Here is a 27,030-nt window from a genome sequence, read left to right as displayed (position 1 = left end):
ACCAGAACTAACTGAACTAAATAATATGGCTACGTGTGCAATGAAAGTATGGCAACTGAACAAAATGAAACAAACTAATGACTAGGTACAGTAAAGACGCCGCATCCCTTGTTGTCTGACTTATGAAACTGTTTCAGTTGAGAGTAAACCAGTTGAAATAGCAACCTTTGCAATATAATTTAATAAACATTACGTTTGATTCATTTCTTGACTCCGGCGATATCTCTTACAGGCATAATGGTCATCTGACTGCATAATATAGGTCCTAATATTTTTGCAACTTCTGTGTAACAACACCGTGCTTCGTGGAAAGTGGTTGAGTGTTGAGCTCACGATCTGGAAGTCCCAGGTTCTCTCTTCTCGGTAGGGACATACCAGAAAAAATACTTTGTGATCCCTGGTTTAGTTAGGTTAGTTTAGAAGTGTAACAATTGGAGAACTATTCTCATCGGGTTTAAGTGTAACGTTTCTAGTAATACTTTTAAAATTAAAACGTGTAGTATATTCCTATCCTATATCCTAGAAGCTGTGGAATGTTAGTCGTTCGTGTCCAGAAGTATCCAGTTTGTGGACTACAAGTGACATATGGTTATGTGTCTCCCTTTGTTAAATTAGTTAGTGTTAAGGTGTGAGAGAGAAAGCCTGCGTTCTTACCGTCGTCATTCTCCCTATCGACTTTCAAAGATTTTATTCTTTGCTTGACGTCGTCGATCGACTCCTGAGTATTCGCCTTCTCTACGACACTCTCACTGGAGGACTTATCGTCTGAATACGGGAACGGGAACATAAAATAACAAAATAAAATCAAAATACAAAACAGGTAGCGGTGAAATAACAGCAACAGTATTTACAGGGATATTTACATCACGGGTTCATACTTTATGATCGAGCTCGTCAATGTGCTGATGTATAGTTCCAAAAACTTCTGTATATTGGGGTAGATATAACTTTTCTTTGCAAGTTTCAATAACAATTCAGTATTTTATAAAATTTGAAACAAATGAAAACGAAAACTTTCGGTGTCAAATCACTGAAGGTAAGCGCCAAAATTTAAATTGAGATTTTGAGATCAGGCTCGTCGAGAAATATTGAGTCACTGATCTTTCAATTAGTAGTGTGAAGTGAAAGAAAACATCGTGACGCCACCTCCACACCAGAAATATTCAAGTGCATATCTGAAACTACCGTTCCTTTGACTTTGATGACGTTTGTGCTTATTGAATCCTTCATACTTAATTGAGTACTTCAAGGACATTGGTTTCAACATGTCTGAGCCAGTCATTTGTGGATTACGTGTTTTTAATTCCCGAGAAGCGGGTCACGGGAACAAAGTAAATCTACAAACCCTGCCAGCCTACAGTAATCCTACCAGCTGCTGACAATGACTAGGGTTTTGATAGTGATTCATTTGATGATGAGGGTGATGATGATAAGTATAGGAGTATGCTACTAACCCTGGGAGTCGTCGGCGCTGGTCTGGCGGCTGGCGGCGGCGTCGGCCTCGTTGGCCTGGCAGATCAGCGACAGGCGGTAGAAGTAGTTCCGCCAGAAGTTCTCCTCCGTGATTCTAAGGACAAACAGACATTGTTTTAAGTTTACGTGTCTGTTTGTCATAATTAAAACACATAATAACGGGTTCTTACCGCGTTTAATATCGGGAGTCTCATATCCCCATTTAAACGCGGTAAGAACCCGTTATTATGTGTTTTAATTATGACAAACAGACAGACAAACATCAACATTTGTAATATTTGTTTTTTTATGTTGTTAGATTAATATCACGCGAAGATCAGTTAAATAATCTAGTATATGTGAACATACTTATAGTCACAAGTTACGCCCAGCTGAATTTGAGTTTTAAAAGAATTAAAAATGGCTTTGGATATATAAGACGTAGAAAATAAAAGTCATCAATAAATAAAAAATAAAATAACCTGATATTAGTCCATGATGGTCACATGTGAACAGATTATGAAAGGAGTAAAATTATTGGTAGCAATATGAAGGGGAAATCGAAGGTCTAAAATGGTGAACAGATTGGGGTAAAAGTGAAAGTGACGGCTGATAGGGAAAAAAAATACGACCTTAATTCGGGATAAAAGCAAAAGAAAGTAGATTTGTTACACATTTTTCAAAAGCTTTGATGTTCTGTTGGGGAGCCTTTAACAAAATACTTCATGCTCCTAATTGTTTTGTGTTTGTCGATGGAATGTTATCATTTGTTAGGATGACTGTGCAAAGTTTAGATCTAAAATAATTAAGCAAGTTATTCGCAATGGCCATGTCAATGTTCGCATAAGCATGGGTAACTATGAAAACCAAAACCTTATTTAATATGAATAATAACGCTAAGTGGAGAGAGATTGCTCAGGGCAAAAAAGGATGAAAAGCAGGAAGGGAGCCATTGCCAAACAGTGGGACACATTAGGCTAGAGAGATAGAATCATGTTTTTCCGATGATAAAAAATCTCGATAAGCAAATAAACGGAATGGTACTTATAGCATGGTACTAATGGTACTGCTTTGTGATGACACAAACAAAATCCAATCAGTGAAATTCAATCGCATGAAAACAAAGCACATACTTCATAGCGAAAAACTCGCAAATACAATAATGCGAAACACGGCTGATCCGAATTGATCTCTTCGAAAGGGGGCGAGCCGTGAGCTTCCTAGGTGTGGATGTATTTGTTACTTGCTGAGGTCGGGATCTTATAATTGTAACCCTAAGCAAAACGTATCTTGCTATAAAGAAGAAAAAGATATTTACAAATGAACTGAACATTAAAAATATCTTGTTCTTATCTACCTTATAGGTTCTACAAAACAACAGGAAAGTAATGTTTAAATTAAAAAGCAATTTCCTAAATGTAAACATTAAGTAGCTATGGTGTAAACGAGTGAAAATAAAACCCTCGAGCACGAATTGGCCGAACAAATTACACCCGTTAGTAATTTGATAACTATACGGCGCAAGTGCGAATGAACACACGCGAGGCGCATGTAACATTAATATAATATTTCACTTAATGCATGTACCCGTGTACTGTAGACTGAAGGGTGGAGAGACCCGCTTAATAATCACCTTAAAATTAGTAAAGGTATTTTAAGGAGTTAAAGAATTTTACTGATTACTTTTACCGAGTACATTTTTTGGAATAACTCAATAAATCATTTAGAAATGAAGCGATTGCACACTGTTTATTAAATACGGAGATAATAGTAGTAGGAAAATGTGGATAATAGAATAAGGAACTGCAACTTCAGATAAAACGACTTGAGAATTCGTTAAGCGAAATAAATAATTACTTATTGTAATAAAAATTATATTAGATTGTAAAGAGTAACAAATATAATAATGTAAGCTTTTTCTCCGAATATGGAGGTAATGCGACAATCGATCGCGAGTTGTACAAAGTTAAATTAAAAAATGTATTTATCTGTGTGATTGTTCATTTGGAACGAATATAGCGTTGTAATTTCTTGTTAATGTGACGACTGACAGAAACGAATGGAAGAGGAATACATGTTGTGTCGACCACACCTAGAGCGGGATAAGGACAGGAGAATGATGATGATTATAACGTAATCGTGTACGTATTATATTAATATGCACCGGGTTCGAGTATCTCAACAGTGTAGTGCAGTTTGTCTACTCGAGATACAGTACATTTGAGAATCTGTTCAGGTACTTGTCAGAGTGACATACATGAGGGACCGATCCCCTGTCGCCATAAAGTTCATCACATCTATCTTAGGACTCAGGTTGTCTTCCGATTAGTATTTGTTCAGTCCACTTCAACGTTTACGCGCGAATCCCTTTTTCTCTCTTCCCAATATGTTAAAGCAAATATATAGGAGTACTTACACCTTCGGCACGAGCTCGAAGCGCATCTTCTCGAGGTTAGGGTCCTCGCCCATGATGGCGACAGCCACCGGGTACATCTTGTCGTAGTCGAAGTCGAACTCGACCCCGGCCGGCGGGGCGCGCACGAAGTTTCGCCGATCCTGGAATATATTGCACATTCAAAATAAGCCTACCATAAGAAAGATTATGTGTATTATGTGAGAACGCCAAAGTGACTATATGAAACACAACATAGACTAAAAAAATAAATACAATGACTGACACAGACGAAACGAAAGAAACAGTCAACACAAACAAAGCAAAAACGATAAACTTGAGTTGTTCAATGAACAGTAAACTGATTATGAATGCAGATTCTAAAGCTCCTCTAACAGTATCAGAGTCCAGTGTAACCACCCTTCAGAACTGTCTAACCGTGGCCGGTATTGTGCCCGTCACACAGGAAGTGCCATAAACGGCCACATAACTCGGCAACTGCCACAAGCGGCCACATGACAGGACTACGGCCACACTTAGCGAGTTACGAAACAAATTAAGCTGGTTTAAAATGTCTGCTATACAGGATTCCCGCTAAGTCAGTGTGAAGGTACGGCGAATAGAAAATCGTCAGGAATTAACTAGATGGAAAAGCAGTTTTATAGGTATTCCTAATTATATTTTACTCCTCCTAGTTTGAGTTACTCTTGATAAGACACGACATGAAGCTAGGAGTAAATTAAATACATGATTATGTTAACTATATTTAACTTGATTAGAACAATAGTTCGTATCCAAATACGTGGCTTTTCAGTAACTGGTGGTAACCAATCCTTGAATAACTTTGTAACAAGCTAGCTGAAGAGACAATTTCCCGTTCTAGTTGTTGGCGCTTGGAGCATCAAATTGAATCAAACTCGCGTATCGATGGCTCATGCGAGACTAGCGGAGAATCTAAGTGGTGTTTACGAGATCCAACTTGAACTAGTTCGTCAATAGCTTCTCGAAGATTTAATCACTAAAGCTTGAAAGGAGCTGGAAATGAAGAGGAGTTCTACACGAGCTGAGCTAAGAGGACTCTCGGAAAGGATGCGTATTTAGTAAGTCTTGATGTTATTCATTATACGTTTATGTCGATCTAATGGATGATTGTTGGGGAAGTGTAGAACGATGATGTCGAGGATTTGCTCTGTTTAAAAAACCTGATTACTACAGAATTAGGCGGGTCAATAGTGATAGATAATATTACCATCACAACCATTGCTCAATACACCTCTGATAGAAGATTACACACAACGGTATTCGACTTCAATTAAGAATTTCGGGACAACTCAATTGTTTTTAGATCCTCAGATGTTTTGTGGAGAGCGAGAAATATTCCTTTTTGAGCGCGCCTCGTTGGGCACTCCAATCCAGGGCGCGATGGCGGCGACGCCACCGCCCTTCTCTTGATAGCTGTAGGGTAGACAGTGGGGTTGGTGAAGTACTCACAGTGGAGAGCGAGAGGCACTCCTCCTTGAGAGCCGCCTCGTTGGGTGCTCCGATCCAGGGCGCGACGGCGGCGGCGCCTCCGCCCTTTTCCTGCCCCTTGATGAACGCGTCCTGCTCGCGGTTGAACTCGCCCAGGATGCTCTGTGCACAAATAAAAAAACTATTTTATTTAGTGTTGCAACATTTGTACAAACTATGACGACTAAAGAATTGCGCGGATGAAGAACAGTCTAGAGAAACTTTTAAGGATAATTATAAGGTCGAATTTGTTCCCGCATGTTCGGGTTCGCTATAGTACTCCGCGTACATTCTTAAGACAAGTTCGACTTTATAGGCTTGGTCATAATGCGCAAGTGCTAATTATGAATATAAAATTACGGAATACTGTAGCTAAAATGTAAACTTCTAAGACTTTAGACGTTAATGCTTGTTATAAGAAAGCTACAATTTACTTGTGTAGGTAACTATTATTTAACTTTGATTAGTACTATTAGATATAATAACTATTATTTATTGAGGTAAGTAACTATTATTTGGAAGTGAAAGAATACCAAAATGTGTTGCTAATATACTTGTAAGCAGTGCGATTCCACACACTTTTGTTCATGGTGATATGATAACAGTACTAAGGACCAATGCCGACTGACGCGGACAGGTACCTAAGTAGGTAAGTAATTCCTGGCAGTACAGTCTTTTGCAGTGTGATTTCGTAAGTTAAATTTTCCCAAAGAAGCCTCGCGGTTTATAACGTTAAGAAGATTAGGAGAACAGAAATGAGAGGCAATTACTATTAACACGGAATTAATGGAGGGTGTTGATAACATTCTCTGATCTCAGCACTTGGTACCAGTGTGCCTGTTCCAATATATGGTCGTTGCGAGTAATTAAAAGCTGCCATGTATGGTGGCGAGCGAGGAAGCGAGATCACTCGCGAACTAGGTCAACTTTGAACAGAATAAATTATGACACAAAAGCCGAGCTATTTGCTAATGAAAGGAGGACAACGGACAAAAGCGCGCGCGTCAATTTGACGCTTTCTTTCGGTTGTTTCTACAGGATGTTGCATTTTTCAAATTGGGCTTTGCACGAGCCGCTAACAACCGCCGCCGCTGATACCTTGCGCCGAAAAATATTCGCCTAATAATCCTTTTACGAGCTTCCAGTTCCCCGCGCGAACGCGATACGATATCCGTCCCTGGAAAATAAGTACCTACCCTAAGTTCGTCTCCAATTTTTAAGCATTTTTTATTCCTGGTTCGGCTTTTTAAGTGTGTGTGTGTGTGTGTATGTGTGTGTGCGAGTATTATGCTATGGTTTAGACGCGAAACTGTAATATAACATTACATAGCATCACGCCTGTATCTTCGAAGGGGTAGGCAGAGGTGTATAGTATATTATCTATTATATACCCACGCACTCCTCGCCAGCTATGTTTAAGTCCCATGCAATAGAGGGCGATCCTGTTACCATTAACAGGTCACAAATCCTGGAAACCACGTGATATCAATTATCTGTGCTCGAAACAGGAATTCAAACTCATAAGTCGAATTCAGTGGTTTAGAGCCACGAGCTATGATGTAGGTAAGTCCCGCGTTCTTCGAACTGGGCTATCACAGGTTAAATGAAATGAAAAGGTAATAGACAGAAAAATTACTTAAGTATGTACGTAATTTGTGTATTTTTACAAACGAGTTACCGTGTTATTGGTATTTTATTTTCTTTTCGACTTTTGTACGTACGTAGAGTGCGGTGCGGCCAGCACTCCGCCGCCGCATACTAATTGTGGGCCCATTAACTACCCTCATAGCAATGTTGTTTATTTTTCTTTCCCTTTGAGTGTCTTCGCCGAGTACCTCAGGCCTTAATTTGTTTTTCATCACGCCTCTCCAATAAATTTTCAAGAAAAGAGGCACATATTTCAACGCTTCCTTTACCCTATTATTAGATTCTAAAACGTATTCATATTTTCTTTTAAGTAGATGAAATGTAAATTCTTTTTAACGTATACTGTGCCGCGGGGTTCGTTTTACTTAAGATTTATATATCACATCATTATCATTGTGTGGAAGAAACATTAACCGTTTAGAAAATAAATAACCGAATGAGTTTATAAAGTACGCGGGGATTAGCCTCAAAACTAGCTTAATCCCCAACAGAAGAGCACAAAGGACAGCAATCAGAAGTTATTCAATTAGCAGATATAGGTCGAACGTGACAATAGCCGTTGCCGCGATGCGGTGGACGCGGCAGACGCGAGTGGCGCATGCGACGCTAGCAACGGCAACCGGTGTCGCGTCAATAAATAAATGCCGCTTCTACGATAATACGCGGAATCCCTCAGTAGGCTCTACAAGCACTCGAAGCTCCTTGATGTTATAAAGCGACACAACAACAAGCTAATCCACGCAAATGCTAATAAAGCTCAATGTCGATGTAGCGACGCATTCACCACGTCATTCAAATATTTACTATGCATTTCATGATCCTGGGTTATCCTTTTTGAATAGTACTGTGGTAAGAACCTGTTATTATGTGTTTTAATTATAGTGGCCGTGAGTTAGTTTGTGGTCGATTTATCAGATTTTTCGTATTTTGAATTATTTGAGAACTCGGGAACGTGTTACAATCACAATCCGACTAATTGTTGACCTAACTGTTAATGTAATACGACGGATTATAGAATACCGCTGCGACATGTACACCGCGAGGGGAATGCTAATGACGTCACAATAGCGTCCCGCGTGCCTACGGGACAAGATCATGCGAATAGTGCGTTTAATTATAGCATTAACTACTTGGCCTGACATATGGCGATCGCTGAGGGATCTCGCCCGGTACAAAATTCAAGATAGGCTTGATAGTGCCCAGTTGTGCGCGAACTTTGGCTCAGGGCGTCGTCTAACGAATCGTACGGTAAACAGCACAATCCATACAAAAATTCTTACCGTGTGCCACCTAACGCGTTAGTACGAGCGAGACCGCACTCTCTCTTGATCAACATTCAACGGGGGTCAGGTAAATCCAGCTACGAATTGGTACGGGGCGCAGAGTTACCATTCTATGCCCCGCGCAACATGATAATGAAAATAATACCAACATAATAAAAGTCCATTCAAGTTTACAACGGTAATGGGCGTCGTATTCGCGTGAACCGGCGCGGCCGTTCGGAAACAGCTGTCTATAACGAACTACTATTGAGGAGTGTTCGAGTGGAGAAAATTGACAATAGTAGTACAACGAGTGCTGGGTGTGAAGTTATTGCGTTGTTCGTTGAACAACGACTAAGTAAAGCTTAAAAATAGCGTCCCGATAGACAGAAAATAGATGCAGATTTCTTAATACTACTAAATGTAGAAATGTTTCAAGTATCCATTACTCAGTACGTATTTAATTTACGTCATTTCTCGGAATTTACAATACAACATTTACAACGAGGAAAACGTCAGCTGCCTTTATTTCTACGTATTTTAATTCCAAGTATCAATGAGATAATATTTTTGCTTCTTTAAAAGAGAAGATGATTTGTTTTTAGACCTGTCTTTGTTTTTAGCACTCGTATAATTAGCATTTCGTAACATTGTCTTCCGGCTGATGATTATGATGATGATTACATAATTTGCCTTTGACTTACAACACTATCCTATTGACATAAATATAAGCCACTTTATTCCTTATTAAGCTAGTCAGAATGGAGTAAGAAGTAAGTACCTACGCTTCACCGACCTTATTAGTAAATCATGTCAAGTTATTGGCCAATATACAATTTAGGCAGGTTTTTTTTTTAAATTTCTGCATAAAATTGATGTGTTCCATAAATTTTATGCCTGGATTACCTGTCCGTTTCTTTTTCAGAGGATAAGAAACGAGAGGTATAACTTAAAATAAAATTAGACGGTGTGTACTCTAATCAGCACCATCAGTAATATTACGAGTGTATTGTGTGTGTATTTAAAAAGTTATTATATTTTTAAAAGTGTAGTAGTTAGATTTATATGCCAGTGTGTGTTTAAAATTTTTTTTATGTGTACCTAAATAAATAAATAAAATAAATTCCTTGATAATTTTCATTGTACTGTATTTTCTAGGCGGTAAATGGAGTACATAAGTCGCTCGCTTTATTTACTGATACGCCGATTTTGTTTTCTACCGTTTTACGCGGTAACAAGTATAGATACGCCATAGATGTTTATTGAGTGAACTTTTAATTTGGCCAAGTACTCTTCATGACCTTTAACCTGAATGCTTTGATTACGGTGCAGCCAATCAAACGCTTTTTCGTTAGCAAATTAAATGACTGTGAAAGTGGGTCGCGTGGAAAAGGGCTTTGGTGATATTCATTTTCTTTTGACTGCTTAGTAATAAATCGACATAGCGGCACTTGCAACAAATAATGTTTCTTTAAAAATATCGTTTCATAATACATAAAGCTACGTCACTTTCTGCTGCTCCTGCTGATCCTGACCACAGATCATAGAAACAAGTTATTATCTTGTGCCTACTTCGTTCGGGATATACCGTGAATATTCATCCCGCTACCACGGAGCAATACACGATCGTAAAAGCAATCGCTACTTGAGAACACATCATCAACTGCTATCAAAAAATCCATTCAACACATATAATAATAACGTGGCAAGTTTTATATGATACGTTCAGCAAAGTGGTCGTTACTTTGTGTTAAAGCTAAATTATGTTTACACTTTAAGAATGGCGTCTTTACTGATCCTGCAGTGTTCCAAGAGATAGCTGCTGGTAGACTTGTTAACCTTGCGTCTGTAGGCACCAGACACATTGCGTGTGAACAAGATCTGCGTTCCCTATAATCTAAAACAGACTTTTTGACCTAAGATCACTGGGGAACACTTATATTACAGTTCTATGCCAAGTCCTATTAATGCTTTAGGACAAGTTATTTATAGCTGAATCATAGAATAAACAATACGCGTCATCATCACTAATTTAAAAGCCACGCTCTTGTCGGTGTAGCATTCTCCATGCTACTTTTTTAGGGAAAAATAGGGCAGAGGTTTCCCTCTTGCCTTCCGCCCTATACGCGTACGCTGAGGAAAATAAGACACGGAAGAAATTTTCCGTTATTTAAACGAGAGTGACACCTGAAGGTGACACCTTTAATAAAGCTGTAAAATAATGAGGCTGTTGAAAGCGTTGTGTGGCGTAGTTTAGACGCGGCGTGCCACTGTTGTTTGAGAGTTCAGGGGCCTGTTTCGTAAAACTTACAATTGTTAATTACAACGACAATTTGGTGTTCATTACGTAGCTAATTTGAAACTGCAAAATATTTGTGATCACACACTTCGCAATGTACATCAAATTGTCTTTGTAATTTACAATTGTTGTGTTTTATGAAACAGGCCCCACACAGATACAGGGGCGGGGCGGAGTGAGCGGCGAGCCAGCACAGTGGACACGCACTGGACACACGTGATTGGCAAATTTTAAAGGCTCAATGTACACAAATTCCGTGCCTAAAAAAAAGTCATTTTAGCCCTTGTACGGATATTTTCTTTTAACTTTTACCATTGCATTTTCTTAAATCTCGGTAAGAAAAAAACTAACGTGACATGAAAAGTTTTCCTTAAAATTCACTTGATTTAAATAAACTGTCACAAAGTATTATTTTTCCGCAATCCAACTTAAGTCTGGCTTTTGTTACAAAAATTCTTTCGCATTATATGCAGGTTAAACGGGACGTTTAATAATAAAAACCGGCTAAGTGCGAGTCGGACTCACGCACGGACGGTTCCGTACCATTGATTAGGTAAACAACAGCAGGTACACAAATATATTGCCTACCTGTTACCGTTATTGATATCAAGCAAAAAAGGGCCAAATATACGCGTTTATTGTATGGAAGCCTCCTCAAATATTTATTTTATTTTGTTTTTAGAATTTGTTGTTATAGCGACAACGGAAATACATAATTTGTGAAAATTTCAACTGTCTAGCTACCGCGGTTCTTGATATGCAGGCTGGTGACAGACGGAAAAGAATAGGGTCCTGTTTTTTTGCCCTTCGGGTACGGAACTCTAAAAATATTTTCTGGGCTCTGAAGGTTTTCAAAGCTACAAAGATAAGATTTAAAAAAGATGTACATATTTCATAGGGATGTGTATTGAGCAAAAAGATTAGGATTTATCACGACGGAATTACATTTGTTTGGTCTCCCATAAAACCAGCACCGGAATCCGCGCCGAAGATTTTTTTTTTGGACCTCCTCCACACGTGGATTTTAAGTGTTTATGTAGTTTTGTTTTCACTACTTTGCTTTAAGTTTTTTAGTTATGTTTACATTTATATTGGTGCTGATTCCTGTACACACCATCTAACTTTATTTTAAGTTTTACCTGCCATTTTCTTATCCGCCGAAAAGGAAAGGGACCGGTAATCGACATGCATAAAATTTGTGGAACACACGTCAATTTTAAGCAGAAATTTAAAAAACTCAAATAACCCGACAGAATTAAGTTGACAGCACACGTTAAAGGAGCGAGATGCCTATTTTATTTACCCGGTTTGTTAAAATTAACAGTTGTCAATCATCCGTGCCTTTTCTTTTAGGCGGATAAGAAAATGACAGGTATAACTTAAAATAAAATTACTGCAGGAATCGGGGCCATTGTTGTGTTAAGCTTATTTTTTTTTCTTTCTTTCTTTCATTAGGTACCTACTTCGAGACTGACTATATACACAGTAATGTCTAGAAATAATAAATACGCGTGACCCTGTGTATTTATGTATAGATAATGAATGCAAATAAAATATTGTTTTGAATAGCATTTTTGCGAATTCGACCTCGTCGCGTACATCTGCGACCTTCAGTGTCAGTTCCATCAAAACATAACATTTACATAAATTGACTTATTTATTAAACCTTCAGAGATCAAAGGCGTGACTCTCGCGAAATTATCAAGTTTCACAAGTTATTACGAACCTCCCACGTTCTGCGCGGACCTCTAACAGAATCAAAGGGTCTACATTATAACCAATATAAAATGTACATAAAATGCAATAAGTTTTGAAGTGTCAATTCGTCAAAATTCAGATTTAATTGGTAAATTGAAATACCTACGTGTAATTATCATGAATAGTACTAAATATTTCTCAGTGTTACGGAGCTACGTTATGTATGATATAATGTGTGTAAAGAGCATAGTGTACGACACCACGATCAATCACTGTAAGCACCTGTAAATTTATATTTAAAAGCACAGTAGAAAATCCATTTCCTTGGGCTCTTACTACTTGCGCTCTGCTATTGGTAGCACCTCGAAAGCATATATACTATTCTGTGTTTTTCTATAAATAGTCAAGTAAAAACTTATTTCTTTCGTTTTTATTGCACTTAGCCGTGCTTAGGGAAAACTCAATAAACGTAAAAGTTCTGACTCCGCAAAAATGTTCGGACCGCACTAACCCTTACAGCAACATGCATAAACTCATGCCTGTAATCCGTAATGGGGTTGGCAGAGCTCAAGACAACTTACAGCCTCTGTTGATATGAAGTCGTAAGATGGTTTTTTTTTTTTTTGAAAGTTTTCCTAAAAAATCTCCACCGACGAGGAGTGAGTGTATGTACACATCTGCCTACCCCTTCGGGAATACAGGAGTGATACTACGTTATGTTAATTTCTACCGAAATATTTAATATTCTTTATTTGCATACTATGATGGTGTACAAGTTGGTCACATCACAGACCCTTTCGGGCACAACAAAAGAAAAAACAAGAGAGAAGGAGGCTTTTAAATGTTTAAATCCGAATCATTAAAATATTCATTAATACTATAGTAGCATTTATTTGTCAGGATTTCTTTTAGTGAAGAGCGTTGGGCTTACGATCCGGAGGTCCCGGGTCGAATCCTGGTGGAAACAGTTACTGTGCTCAATAACAACCCAGGGTTGCTGAGGTTGGTCATCTACCACACAACCCACACGTTAGAGGAATATACATTAGTGTAGCGGAATCGCAACGTTTGTAACCTTGCTAGACCCTCGTGCATCTGCGCGGAGCTTGTATATATATCGTGGCCATATCATAGAATTGATCATTTCATGAAATGATCGACCATTTCATGAAATGGTCGATCGAAAAATAGAACAACATTCGTTGGCCACATCATGATGTGGTTTGGCCAGATCAATGAACACAAAACGTTTAACGATATGACCAACTAATTGCATGATTACTTCATGATATGGCCAAACGTTAGCGATCATATCGTAAAATAGTAACATTATCCACCGGTAGTGGCGCTGGTGTCGCTTTGTTTTTGTTTTGCATAATGGCGGCGGACAATAATTATTCTTGTGTGAACGCGAATAATACGAATAATAATGAGCAAATACAAGATAAAAGTGCAGTGAAGCAATGTTTTGACACTAAGGTGAAAAGAAAAACTCGTTTTAACAGTAGACAGCAACTTTATTTTTATTTTTAGGTTATATAGCAAATAATGAAGGTCGAGTGACCACGCTACGTAAATCAATGGACTATTATTGGATTTCAAAATATGATATAATTAAAACTGCGAATGAAGAGATATTAATTTAAAAAAAGAAAAATATAGACGACCCTACTGTCCGTAAAGTTTCTTTTTTTGACGTGACTTATTGTAGATTTGCCGCAGATGGCATTAACTACTTGAAACGGGATTCTATTAAAACGCATAAATGTTTTTGTCATAATTTAAATTATCATAATCCTTTTTTTATAATTTTTACAAGGCATAACGGTAGGTTAGGGTGCGGCGGGGGTGGCCCTTGGGCCACCCCTAAGCCGCCAGTATGTTATCTTACACACGAAAAGTATACTGAATGATGACCAATGGCATGAAATAGTGTCAAAAAATATGACGACGACTTCAAAGCGAGATGCAGTTACGGCGTATATGTCAACTACATCAACACTCCGTTAATCGAAAATGACTTTTTAATTTTTATTTGACTTTTAAACATTTTTGTACTTTGTACTAGAGTAATACATTATTTCCTACCTTATTTAGCGTTTTTATTACACCACTTATCATGGACACCCTACATTAATGATATGGCCAAACGTGGATGGAAATATCATTAAACGCTGACGTTTAAACGATATGGTCAGTTGAAGTTGGCCATTTCATGAAATACGACCATTTCATGAAATGGTCGATCATTTCATGAAATGGTCAATTCTATGATCTGGCCACGACATATATACTGCTCTCTTTCACATCACTGTACGTACGGTCACGATATGTATACACTTTGATACCATGTCACATTAACTTTTTTGACAAATCAAACCGTAAGTCTCATTAAATGTCAAATATGATAGTGCGACCGGGTTCTAAAGTTGGTACATGATATTCATGACTACACAGGCAGACTAAACGTAATTCCACGATCACACGAATACTCGTATCAAACTCCACATACAAATATTACTTTACTCTTCAAACAATTTCACATGTTTTCGAACTAAAATACTTACTGCTTTGAACTTTCCACCCTATTCTTGATTCCTTTACAAGCGTTTTCGTATCGCTGCCTATATAATTGCATACTTAAATTGCTCTTTGAACGTACCGTTCCTGATTCAAAATACGAGTGTCAAAGGTATTGTTTTGCCCAAAGAGCGAAACTAATTCCCAATTAGCGCTCGACGACGTAGCTTCGCTGGAAAATGTTGAAATGTGTTCTCAAATTCAGAGCTATTGACTTATTTCACTGCTTCATCGCGGAGTGGGTCCGTGGAGCGTACTAATTAGTGGTCTTAGCGCTGGCGGTCAAACGCCACTCGGCTCCGCGCGGTTCCGTCACCCCGACATTTCATACCAATTTCAAACTGCAAATCCTCACATTAACGAGAAACCAACGGAATTTGAACCGCTAATTTGGTAGATAGTTGTTCCCCAATCCGACATTTCTAGCGATAAACTAACACAATACCAATTGCGATTCTGTCTAACTTTAAATACAATAGGTACCTAAATTTATTTGAATTTAGTACTGAGAATTGTCATAATAGACAACCTGGTACAAATATAATTATATACTGGATTCAACGAGAATGATGAGAAATTGAAAAGCTTCGTTATCTGCAGATACCATACTTTATTAATTCAAAAGATTCAATCGAACGTCGCGACTTATTGTGTTTTTGGAATTAATCTTTCCAAAGTATAATGAAATACAATCGTAAGTAAATGAACACACAGGGTTGTACTTTTCGCATCTGTCGCAATGTATGACGTGCTAATTAATGGGTACGTGAAGGGTAGGGTATTTCCCAGTGGTAGGTTCGGCAGCAGACGAGCGCGCGTCCCATTAGAAACGGTACAGTCGCGCGCTAATCCCTGCGATGACAGATTACAGACAACATTAGACCCGGCGACGCCCCCACTCATCGATCATACCCGCCACTCCGCCACCAACAAGTATACTCCCGGGACCAACGCGACATGTTGATTGGCAGCTACATTTTAAACCATGTTCCAGCCTCCAATCGAGAAACTGGACTGCCTATGGAGCTGTTTACAAGATGGATAATAATGTTAATCATTTGAATGAACATAATCAGCATTGAGGAGAAATCACAACATTAAACTTCACTGCAAATTGCGGTGCTGTTACACAATATCCACTTCGCGATTATGATAATGGACTCATACGGCGATGGTATACTAACTCTGATACGTGCATAGCGCTATGCAAAAACATTGTTCAAATACTAAGTAATATCCGCGACCTAGCGTAATCCCAAACTTTTCCTATTAAACGCTGTTTCGGCACTAAATACATTTATAGACAAAGGAAAACAGAACCAAAATCAACAGAAAAATAAACTTTTCAGTGCATTTATGACATGTAAATGTAGTTTACTTTTGCAAGCAGTGTGGACTCGCAATCAGCGCGAAGGTTTCCTGTTTACCGTCTTTGGGTGTGCGAAGTTAAACATTTCACCAAATTTGTTTGTCGGTTGCCAGGCGAAAAATTTCCGCACAAAACAACGGGAATGCATCAAAGGCTTGAACTACGATTACAGGCATCTTTCGCGTCGTGAATGAATGGCAACTGGGGTGTTCGAAAGCCGCTTCTTTGTTATCAAACGCTCAAATGACAGTCTATTAAACTGTGCGTAAAAGCAGAGCTCCATTGGAAATTTGCTTTTATTTTTATGTACTTATTCCTATTGGTTTAATAGAGAATGCTGATTGCAATCATCTGTGTAATTTTCGCATTCTGTAACGATTTATACGGAAATACGTATTCGACTTTTAGCACAGAGTAATATTATTGCCTTTGTCGTTCATCTCTCAAATGGTAACAGCCATATGCCAGAGGCGGCGCGCCAGTGTATGTACATACAGATATTGCTTATTGGGTGAAGTGAAGCGTTGCAATGTGAAACATGAAAATTTATCATAACATACAATCACGCCTGTATTTCCGAAAGGGGAGGCAGAGGTATATAGTATACAGGGTGTTAGTTAGTGTTACCATGATTCTGAGATACAAGTGGAATTTTCCGTCGCAAAATTCATGTTTCTTTTTTACTTTTCTTTTTAATCTGAAACATCCCCCTTAATATTCGTTACGATGTCACTAACACCCTGTATATGCTTACTCCTCGTCGGCTACATTGCGCAGATCCTGAAAACCATGTGGTATTAATTATTTATGATCCATACAAACATTAATTTAAACTCAAAAAGTTTCAGTGGTTTAGACCAGCAAATATTCTTCCGCTCAGACGACGCCCTGAGCCGAGGTTCGTGCCCCTCAGATCTAAAATTTTGTACTGGGTGAGAGCCCTCAGCGCTCCCCATTTGTCCGGCCAAGTAGTTAATCCTAAGTCACGTAAAAAAATGGTTTAGGGCCTGAGCCGGGATTTGAATCTGTGACACTACGATTAAATCAAGGAACATGAAACAAATAACGAGCATATTATACTCGTATTTTGTTTTACCTGTGATACATAATATAGTTTATGTATTTTATAAAATTATCGTAAAATTGTAATAGTCGCAGAATATGGTGGGCTGGCACGATATCACAATATTAAATAACTCAAATCCTCATAAAACAACTCTTCATACAACACGTTCTATTGCAAATACCAGTTTGTTCAAATTAAATCTTATAAAGTTATCTTAGAGGTAGGTTGTACTGCTAGTGGGAGCGTTCCTAGCACAACATGAACGAAAATACTTACTAGATACCTCTCTCCTTCCGGTAAGAAATTCCAGTTATGAGGTTGGATAGCATTAAAATACTTCAAACAATGAAGCTACTTCTCTCCAGCTCTACTCACACAATATTTCTCAAAGAAGTCTCATAAACCACGGATTATGAGCAAAATGCCTTAGCAAATGTTGATATTTCAGTGTTATTAATTTTCTATTTGAAATGAGATAGGGCTCTCGTGTCGACGTACAAGTTGAGAGTTGCGTGTTGATACTGCCGCTGGCAATACAACTTTGACAAAACTAAAATTAAATTTTCCGAATGGGAGTTGGGAGTTTAGACTTCCATTAATGTGAAGTGTGGTATCGAGGTCACTCCCAACTGGTTGTCGGTAACAGTCGACAGATAATATTTACTCGGCAGTCATAGCAATATTGGCGAAATAAGTAATTCAAATGCTGCAGGACGTTCGTTATTCAAACAATCTCCAAGGATTGAAATTGCGTCAGAAGTGTGTTGCTGTAGTTTGCGGCATATTGAGGCCCCGCTCTCGCTGTGGAGTGGGCGCTCCTTCCAACTATTTGTGTTTGCTATGGAAAACGTAAAACGCTTGCCGTTTCCGTTGAAACGACGAAGGGCATTGAGTCGAGGGTGCTCAATGTAGCTTTTTATAGCGCCTCGTCGAGACCAAGGATGCTCGCATCGTGCGAAGGAAATGGAAATGTTTCAACAAAATAAGCATGCTACAACCAACTCGCAGCCAATGGAGTGGAATGAAAGTCACGATTTAATATGAGTCTCAGCCTTTAGAGGAAACGAACAAGGGAACAGCAACGAAAACGGACGTTGGCAAATAAGTTTAGCCGGGTTGTCATCAAGATAACTGAGTTACACGTAATTTGTTGTCGCTGCTACTTAAACAGGTTGGGTATTAACATAATCCTATATTCACGGCAACGCCACGATCGGATTATTTGGGATCCCGCTGCAAACGAAGTTCCCGATTCAGAAGTTCATCCATCACGAGCGAATCAGTAATCATTGCGCAACTTATTCACAGCAATTCGACATTCATCGATGGATGTGAATATTTTATTGCAATTAAGCCCGATAGATGAACGAGGAAAGGCGAGTGAGTTTGCGATAGGTGAGTTTATGTAGGTGCCAACGATAAATATCTTTTTGCAATCACTTTGCAAAGTTGGTCGGTAGGAAATAATGGATAAACATGTTTGTGATGTTATGTACGAGTCAATAGATAAATTAGAAAGATGTCTTCTTGAGTGTAGAGAGGAGAAGCGTCGTAAGCTACGAACAATTCATAAATAACCACGACAATTAACAACCACAAAAATAATACGGCATCTGTGGTCCAGTGGTTGAGCGTTGTGCTCACGACCCGGAGGTCCCGGGTTGGAGTCCGGTCGGGACAAATCAACTTTGTGTACCCTGATTTGGTTAGGACAATAGGGTGGTTTCCTAGTCAAATCAGTTAATTTTGACTAAACTTCAAAACACGAAATTACAATGGAATTTATATGAAAAAGCAACCTGTGATATCACAGAAAAATATCTCACTTATTCTTACATTTTTCTTTGTTAAAATTCATAAATAAGTTTTTGTCACCTTTAGAATTTCATAATTTATCTTTAACCTAGGAAACTACCCAATACAGGCTGATAACCCTGATATCCGAAAGTAACATGTTCCGTGCTTCGGAAGAAACGTTTTGCCGCTGGTCTCAGTTACGACTTACCGATGTAAGTACGTAGTCGTTACAAGAGCCATGTCAAAGGCCTTATACTACTCTTATTGCCTAAAGGATAACTTCAGCTACACTGCTATACCTATTGAAAATTAGACGACCGGACTGCATGCGACATGAACATAATACGCCGAAACGCTCCGATACAGGCGCCGGACACAAACGTTGAACATTGTAGCCGCCATATTTGGATTAAAATGTAGTGTTACGATCGGAAGTTCAGCTCCCGCGCAGTCGGGGCGGGGGGCGGGACACACATTTAATCGCCAACAGGCAATGAGGTAGTAAACCAGGCGTTACACACACCTCATAAAGCTACACGTGGCATCATAGGGTGGCAACACTGATATTATCTTTATAGTTCAGTATTACAAACGCTTTTAAAGTAATTCTGGGTTGAAAACAAGTGGATTTGCATACCCTCTCTGCCTGCTCAACGGCACTTTATCTATCATTTGTAAAAACATTTAGTTCTCATGTTAAGTGACTATGTATAGTTTTTTTATGAGAATAAAGTTCTTTAAACTGATTTTCCTGTCGGAAAATTCATGGTAATTAATTATTGTTTTTTAAACCCCCTCCGCTTGCTTGAGGGGAGGCCTGTGCCAAGCAGTGGGACATATATATATATATATTATATTCGAATGCCGGAACGCAGATCTCAACCAGACACACTCTTATCGCCAGCTATATTGCAATAGGGTGCTAGCCTATTGTGACTAACAGCTAAAGTTTTGAATTTCGTAACGTTTACCAGTCACATTTCAATAAACCATATAAAAGAAAAAATAAGCCGCATTACCAATAATAAAGAAGATAATACCGCGATATGCATATTGTCGTGGAGGACCTATGCAAAGTATTTATTCTTGAAAAAATCTCCGAGAATCCAATTGTTGCAGTTGTGCGAGTAAGAAAAGCTTCAATCTTTTAAGTCTTTCGCATTTTTTAAAATAAAGGCAGAGTAGTGCAACCTTTGTTAATAAGTATAATGCCCGTATTTACGGCGTGCAATCCACGACTATGAATACATTAATAAACGCCCAACGTCACTTAGAAAACTCTATTTTATTTGTATAACAACCAGATTGAATTCTAATTTATAGTCCTTGCAATAGTCATAAACAATAGTCTAACGATACGCGGCCTCAACTTAACGGCCTCCGTGGTCCAGTGGTTGAGCGTTGGGCTCACGATCTGGAGGCACCGGGTTCGAATCCCAGTGGGGACATATCACAAAAAATCACTTTGTGATCCCTAGTTTGGTTAAGACGTTAAGCCGGTGGTCTCGGTTACTACTTACTGATGTAAGTACGTAGTCGTTACATGAGCCATGTCAGGGGCCTTTGGAAGCTCAATAATAACCCTGACACCAGACCTGACACACTATAAGAAGAAGATCTATACTTTTGTTTTATTTTTTAAACTAAAGGCAACATTTGTTCATCGTAATTATCTTTAAACTCAAAAGTTGTCGCGTCTTCAGACTTCGTCTGACTCTACGGCAATTAACATTGTACTTATGCATCGACAACTACAGATAACTCTCTACGATCATATTGCTTTCAACGTGACTAGTTAATCCGTCAATATTACACACACAGTCAGTCGGCAGCCGCTCTGTCAACACGCGAATGTAAACGTGTTTATAGATATTGGAAATTTGGTATACGAAGCAATATGGCCGACGTTAGCTAGCCTGGGATTCAATCTTGTGCACTTCGAGCCATATTGATCTTCAATGCAGTTTATTAACACCCAACTACGTGATTCTCTAATGGCCCATTTCTCAATAGTCAGAGAGCTTCCAGAGAGTGTTTATTCGTTAAACAAAGTGTTCCTAACCTGAATTTTTTGTACCAAATTTTGCTATTTCGTTTAATGAAAAATCATCCATAAGTGCGCAATGATTAACGTGCTCTCGATCTTGTGAGTGTAATTGTACTGAACTTCTTCTTTACGAGATATTTTTGCTCACCAATAATTGGCCACGCTGTACTGAACTGATGTGTGTCTTCGTCTACCACAGCTTCGCTACACGGCCTACACGGCGTTGTCCTCACTCCAACCTCGTCACCAAAATAGGACTTACTACCTCGCTAGTTCTAGTTTAACCTAGATTGTCCCAATGTCTACGCGAAGGCTTCTCACACTTCAGGGATTGCGACGAACTGCCACCCATCTGTCCGGTAGTCATCAAGATCGTCAAGCCATCTTCCACGTTTCTAATCCATCTCGAAGTACTCACTGATTGACAATACTGGCCCACAGCTCTTGGTTCATACGGCCTATATGACCCTCCATTTAAGACGTTGTGTGGTCCACATCAGCTATCCCAGTCTGGGATCGTATCAGTTTAAGGTCCAATATGCCATGTTCCATAGCCCTCTGGCCAACCTCTCGTTAGACATAATCAAGTTGAAAACTTAGGATGTATTCCATTTTGATTTTAGAAATCAAAGATTAGCGACACGATTGCGAAGCGCATCGGCGAATTATTAATAATCTTGCGGTGTTATTCGGCGAGAAATAAGAGTGTGTTTATGTATGCATAAGTAAAGTTGACTACCTATATGTATATACGTATAGTAGAGAAGTCTCCTGAACTTATACCGAGTCATAGAATAAGGAATAATACTACGTATAGAACGGCAACTCTCCGCTCCCCACCAGCGGCTGAGCTAGGATTACCTCACCTCCTTCGTACTTACTTTAGTCTTCGATCGTATGGCGTCAGATGTCACACACTCAGGTGTGCGGGTACGATAGCGTAACAATGTGTAGTGTCTGTGTATGTGTAGGTGTTTAGTGTGAAGTGTCCGGGGTGTGACCGAGTGCAGATTGAATAACTTATTTTTCCCATTCTTCTTTCTTCTGAATAGAATACTGTAATAATAGGTGGTATAGATATATATGATTGAGCGAGGACATTCGGTGAAACATCAGTGTGGAGTTGATGTAATGGCCAGGTGTGTCGGAAGTAGCAATATTTCCCATACTTTGTGGAAAAAATAAACAACCTTGACATGCAGAGGTAATTTTCCCATGTCACAAAATGTGACAATATCATACGTCCTTCTAATTTAGAAAAAAAAACATGTAAATGCGTAATCGACTGCCTTAGTCGATCCCAGAACTTGTATGTAATTTAAGCTCAGTTCAATTCTTAGCTACCTATTTTTTTATGGTAAATAGGTGTTGACTGTGATTGAGCTGAGTTGCCGTTCAGGTTGGAAGGTTAGATTAGCAATCGCTTCTACAAAAAGTCGGACATGACAGATCTTCACCTTAGGTAAGAGAGGAAACGAGGAATCGCTAGGGAGATGATGATGTTTAACTGTGATGGCCAAGAGAGAAAGCGCGCATTACATTCTAAGGTCATAAGTTCGAACCCTGTTATTGACATTGTCTCCGAATTTGTTTCCGACTTGACATTTGGATCTTCTTCTTCTTGTCGTTTCAATGGCATTAGATTTCTTCAGTCCAGTATTCCGCCACTCGAACAGCATCCTCGGTGGCACTCATCAGCCCCTCTCGCGTGCAGGTGACATTTGGATGATATACAACTTAAAAATGTTACAACTTAAATTGTAGATATTACAATTATAGCTAATGTTTCTGTTCTAAATACGTGTCATGCGATATGTTATACGTGTTTGCAGTACATGCTGTTGTGCCCCAGAAAGTATGGCTCGACGAGTGTCGTCGGCGCTTGTTTTATACCACTTCCTTCCTATTCTTATCCGAGACGACGAGTGTTAGATATTTTTATTGGTTTCACGAGTTGTGGTTGTTACGTCATTTTAAAAGTGTTATTTTTGTAATAAAGTTTGTTTTTGTTTGATGTTTTATTTTTAAACAGTACTTATAGATGCTCTTTTATTTTGTGAAAAAAGAAAAGGATTTTTCGCCTTTGACAGAGTATTTAGTAAGGGACATAAAAAATAGTCAGGAATCAAATACATAAAAGTATAATCAATTTGAGCTCTAGAAGCATGCCCAGCGCAGTCCCAGCAGCTCAGCGTCCAATATTAAATCACTATGACTTTAATTGACTCGTATGAATACGATGTGAAACAAATAAATATCAACATCAACATTCTAAACACGCCGCAACACAATGCGCAACAAATTGGCGCGCGCGGTAACGTCCCACGCAAATTAACCAAATAATTTAGGTATCTACGAAACAATGGCCACCCTCGCTAATGAAGACGCAGTGCCAGCTTTACAATGACGCATGGACACACGCACTCAACACAACATTCACAATTCACACCCAGGGTCGTGTCACTAACTAAAATCAACAGTTTCTTGAACTGGACGGAAATACACTGAACATTAATAAAGTTATTCCACCGACCGCGCTGGGAATGCAAAACTATTTCCGGAGTTCTACTCTGATAGGAGTTGTAACGAATGTTTTTGGTGTAGTTATAAATACTATTGTGTCGAGTCCAAATTGTGACAGACGCTCGCATGCGGAGAATAGAAACTGGGACTTTTTATTTTCATAGTATTTGCAAACAGCCGACTTCAACCGGGAGAAAATGGTAGCAAAACTCGGGAGATGTAATTTGGTATTTAGAGCATGATGCACTAAACCGGCTAGACACGTAACCTACTTAACGTATTGAAGTCAAATCTACGTTAGTAAAAGTCATTAGGATCTGCCCACACAGCGGGGACGCGGCCTCATCAAACAAGCGAGACACGAAATGAAATATAAAGGTATAGCTACAAAGTCGTTTTTCAAATTTCCGCAACATAATCTCACATCAAAGCGTCCGGCGACCGCACTGTGCCACATAAACCACTGGATTTACATACGAGCCCAGCCGCGGGAAGATATCCCGCTCCGGTGAAAACACCCATGAAAAAATATATTTTTGCCTAAAAAACTTTGCAGGTCTACAGACAAAAACGCTTGTAAACGATACTTATTAAACAAGGTTTGAGTATTCTTTTATGATAAATGAGGTCTTTTGTAAGAGTTTTTTAGCTTGTATTGATTTCACTGCGTCACTGGGATACAAAGCGTATTACGAGTCAGACAAACAACAATGCGTAACGCTACGGCGTAGTACACAGCTACAGCTACATGCTACGCCGTCTTAGCGGATGAGTTATGAAATTATTCGTCTCAACTACTTCTCACAAGTAGTTTACCGTAAATTGAGCTAACTTCTCTAACGTTTAGTGTAAATACCCATTGTCGCTAATTCGGCAACTCTAACTACTGTGAAGTTACTTTGATTGTTATAATACGTAATAAAATCAAATACGTACATGTCTATTTCATTTCATTAGACTGAATTTAATGCCAATTATTGAGACGTTGGTATACTTATATAATGGCGGCGATATATAAAACATTTAAAACCTCAATAATTATTTTAACACTTAATAGGTGGGGTAAATTGAAGGAAGCAAGCACTCTGGTGGTAAGAAAGGAAGCTGAATAAAAATAAAAAGACAGTATAAACTGGTTGGGTTTCATTAAACAGCGGAGACGCGTTAGAGCCATAAACACAGCACTAAAGGGATTAAACGGAGAATTACGAGAAGAAAAGACCGTAAACAACAAAAAGATATGGAGGATATTATCGGCCTTTTTAAGGAGACGGATCCCGAGTTGATACCAGTGTTTGTGGCACGCGATCTTCACAAACTTCCACCTTTTTCATTTGATCACGTCGACCCGACCAGGCTGCTTAAAGATAATATCATATTAAAAACAGAGCTGAATCTTGTAAAAGAACGTTATGCTACATTGGAACAGCTAGAAGATCTCAAGAGAAGACTGGATATAATTGAAAAACCCAAAGAATCTCAATCGTCACCATTGTTTACTGAGAAAAATTTAAATTTAAATGTTAACAGTCAAACAGAAACGTATGCAAACAAACTTCATAGTAGCCCAACAGGTTTGTCGCATTATCAACATTCGACCAATCCCAGCACGTCTAACGAGTGCTGCAGCACAACAACAACACCGTTATTGGCCTATGACGTCGAACTAAGCGAGCGAAACACGACCGCTGTAATGGAAAGCGTGCCATCTCTCTCTACCGTACAGCGCGACCTAATGAAAGAGAGTGATGTCAAAATCGATTCTCCAGTAAGAAAATCGACTTTGCCGACTACGGCATTTGATGAAAAATGGACTTTAGTGCAGAGGAATAAAACTAAGTCTAGAAACCGTTTTGCTGGTAATATTGGTAAAGGTAGTACTGATTCAATTGGCAGTTTTAAAGCAGCAGAGTCGAAGATTCCTATCTTTATTACTAATGTACACAAGGACACAAATGCAAATGATATTAAACAGTACATATTACAAAAGACTAAGGAAAATGTTACGTTGCAAGAAATTAATATGAAAGACAAGAATAAAGAACACAAAGCCTACAAAATGTACGTAACAAAGAACCGATTGCCTATGTTTCTTGATGAAAATATGTGGCCTATGGGTATAATCTTTCGCCGTTTTGTGCATTTTAAGCAAAACGAAAATGTAGACAGACCTAGTTCTGATAACGATACAAATAAACAATCTTAATGGATAATACACCACATAATTGTATATTCGTAAGTTTTAATTGTAAAAACGTAAAGCGTTCCGTAGACCAGATTAAGGATCTGTGTGACTTCGCTGACATCATTGCACTGCAGGAGACGTGGCTGATGCCGGACGACCTGGCTTTCCTGAGTACTATTAGTGATGACTTTGCGTGGACGGGAACCTCGGCCGTGGACACGGCAGCAGGCATGCTGCGTGGTCGTCCCCATGGTGGGACTGCGTTACTATGGCGTAAAAGTGTATTTCCATCCGTGTCAGTGATAGCGTGTCATAATCCCCGAATTTGTGCAATAAAAGTGCAGTCTTGTGATAAACCGTTATTAGTATTTAGTGTGTATATGCCCACGGATAAGGCGGAACATTTAATGGATTTTGCTGAATGCGTGAGTACTTTGAACGCTATAATAGTGGATAGTGATATTGAATGTGTGTATATGTTAGGCGATTTTAATGCACACCCCCATGAGCTGTTCTACTATGAGTTGCTAAATTTCTGTGCGGAGCAACAGTGGATCTGCGCGGACTTTGAAAAATTAGGAATAGACTCAAAAACGTATACGTTTGTGAGTGAAGCGCATGGCAGTGAGCGCTGGTTAGACCATTGTGTTACCACACAGTCGGCTTGGGCCTCGATTGGCGATATTTTTGTGCAATACGGTGTTTACTGGTCAGACCATTACCCTTTAGTTATTAAATGTAATCTTGATTTAATTAAGCCAAAGACTTTTTGTAATGAGTTAAATAGGAATAAAATAGTGTGGGGGGAAAGAAAGCCATTTCAAATTGAGAAATATACTGTTAGTTGTAATGAGTTATTGAGAAAAATAGACTTCCCTATTGAATTAAGTAATTGTAGTGATAAGTTTTGTAATAATCCGTCCCATAGTCAAGTGATACAAAAAATGTACTGTGATATCGTATCTGCTTTAACAGAGGCTTCAATAATTAGTTGTAATTTTAATAATTTTAGTAGTAAGAAAAAACAAGTAATGGGTTGGAATAAGCACGTTCGAGATGCTCACGTTCAGGCCAGGCTTGATTTTCAGACCTGGTTACAATATGGGAAGCCGCCGGTAGGCTGGGTATATGATGCGATGTACACTAGTCGTAAAATTTTCAAATCTAGACTTAAGTGGTGTCAACTACACCAAGATCAGATTAG

General features: G+C 38.9%; 1 protein-coding gene across 6 annotated transcripts in view; it reads right to left on the bottom strand.

Moving 5' to 3' along the window:
• The window catches only part of LOC126380351 (synapse-associated protein of 47 kDa), a 125,309-nt gene that overhangs the window by 4,866 nt on the left and 93,413 nt on the right, over nucleotides 1-27,030 (bottom strand). For 5 of the 6 annotated variants that reach the window (XM_050029725.1, XM_050029720.1, XM_050029723.1 and 2 more), the window contains 4 exons: nucleotides 5,336-5,476; nucleotides 3,869-4,008; nucleotides 1,455-1,567; nucleotides 655-765 (listed from right to left, as the gene is read on the bottom strand). In XM_050029725.1, coding sequence (XP_049885682.1) covers nucleotides 655-765; nucleotides 1,455-1,567; nucleotides 3,869-4,008; nucleotides 5,336-5,476 — 505 coding nt within the window. The remainder of the gene's footprint in view (nucleotides 1-654; nucleotides 766-1,454; nucleotides 1,568-3,868; nucleotides 4,009-5,335; nucleotides 5,477-27,030) is intronic. The other variant, XM_050029726.1, reaches the window with a different exon arrangement.

This window comes from Pectinophora gossypiella, chromosome Z (assembly GCF_024362695.1).
Source record: "Pectinophora gossypiella chromosome Z, ilPecGoss1.1, whole genome shotgun sequence".
NCBI lineage: Eukaryota > Metazoa > Arthropoda > Insecta > Lepidoptera > Gelechiidae > Pectinophora > Pectinophora gossypiella.
The sequence above is the reverse complement of the archived record's forward strand: the minus strand, read 5'-3'. Positions and strand labels throughout refer to the sequence as shown.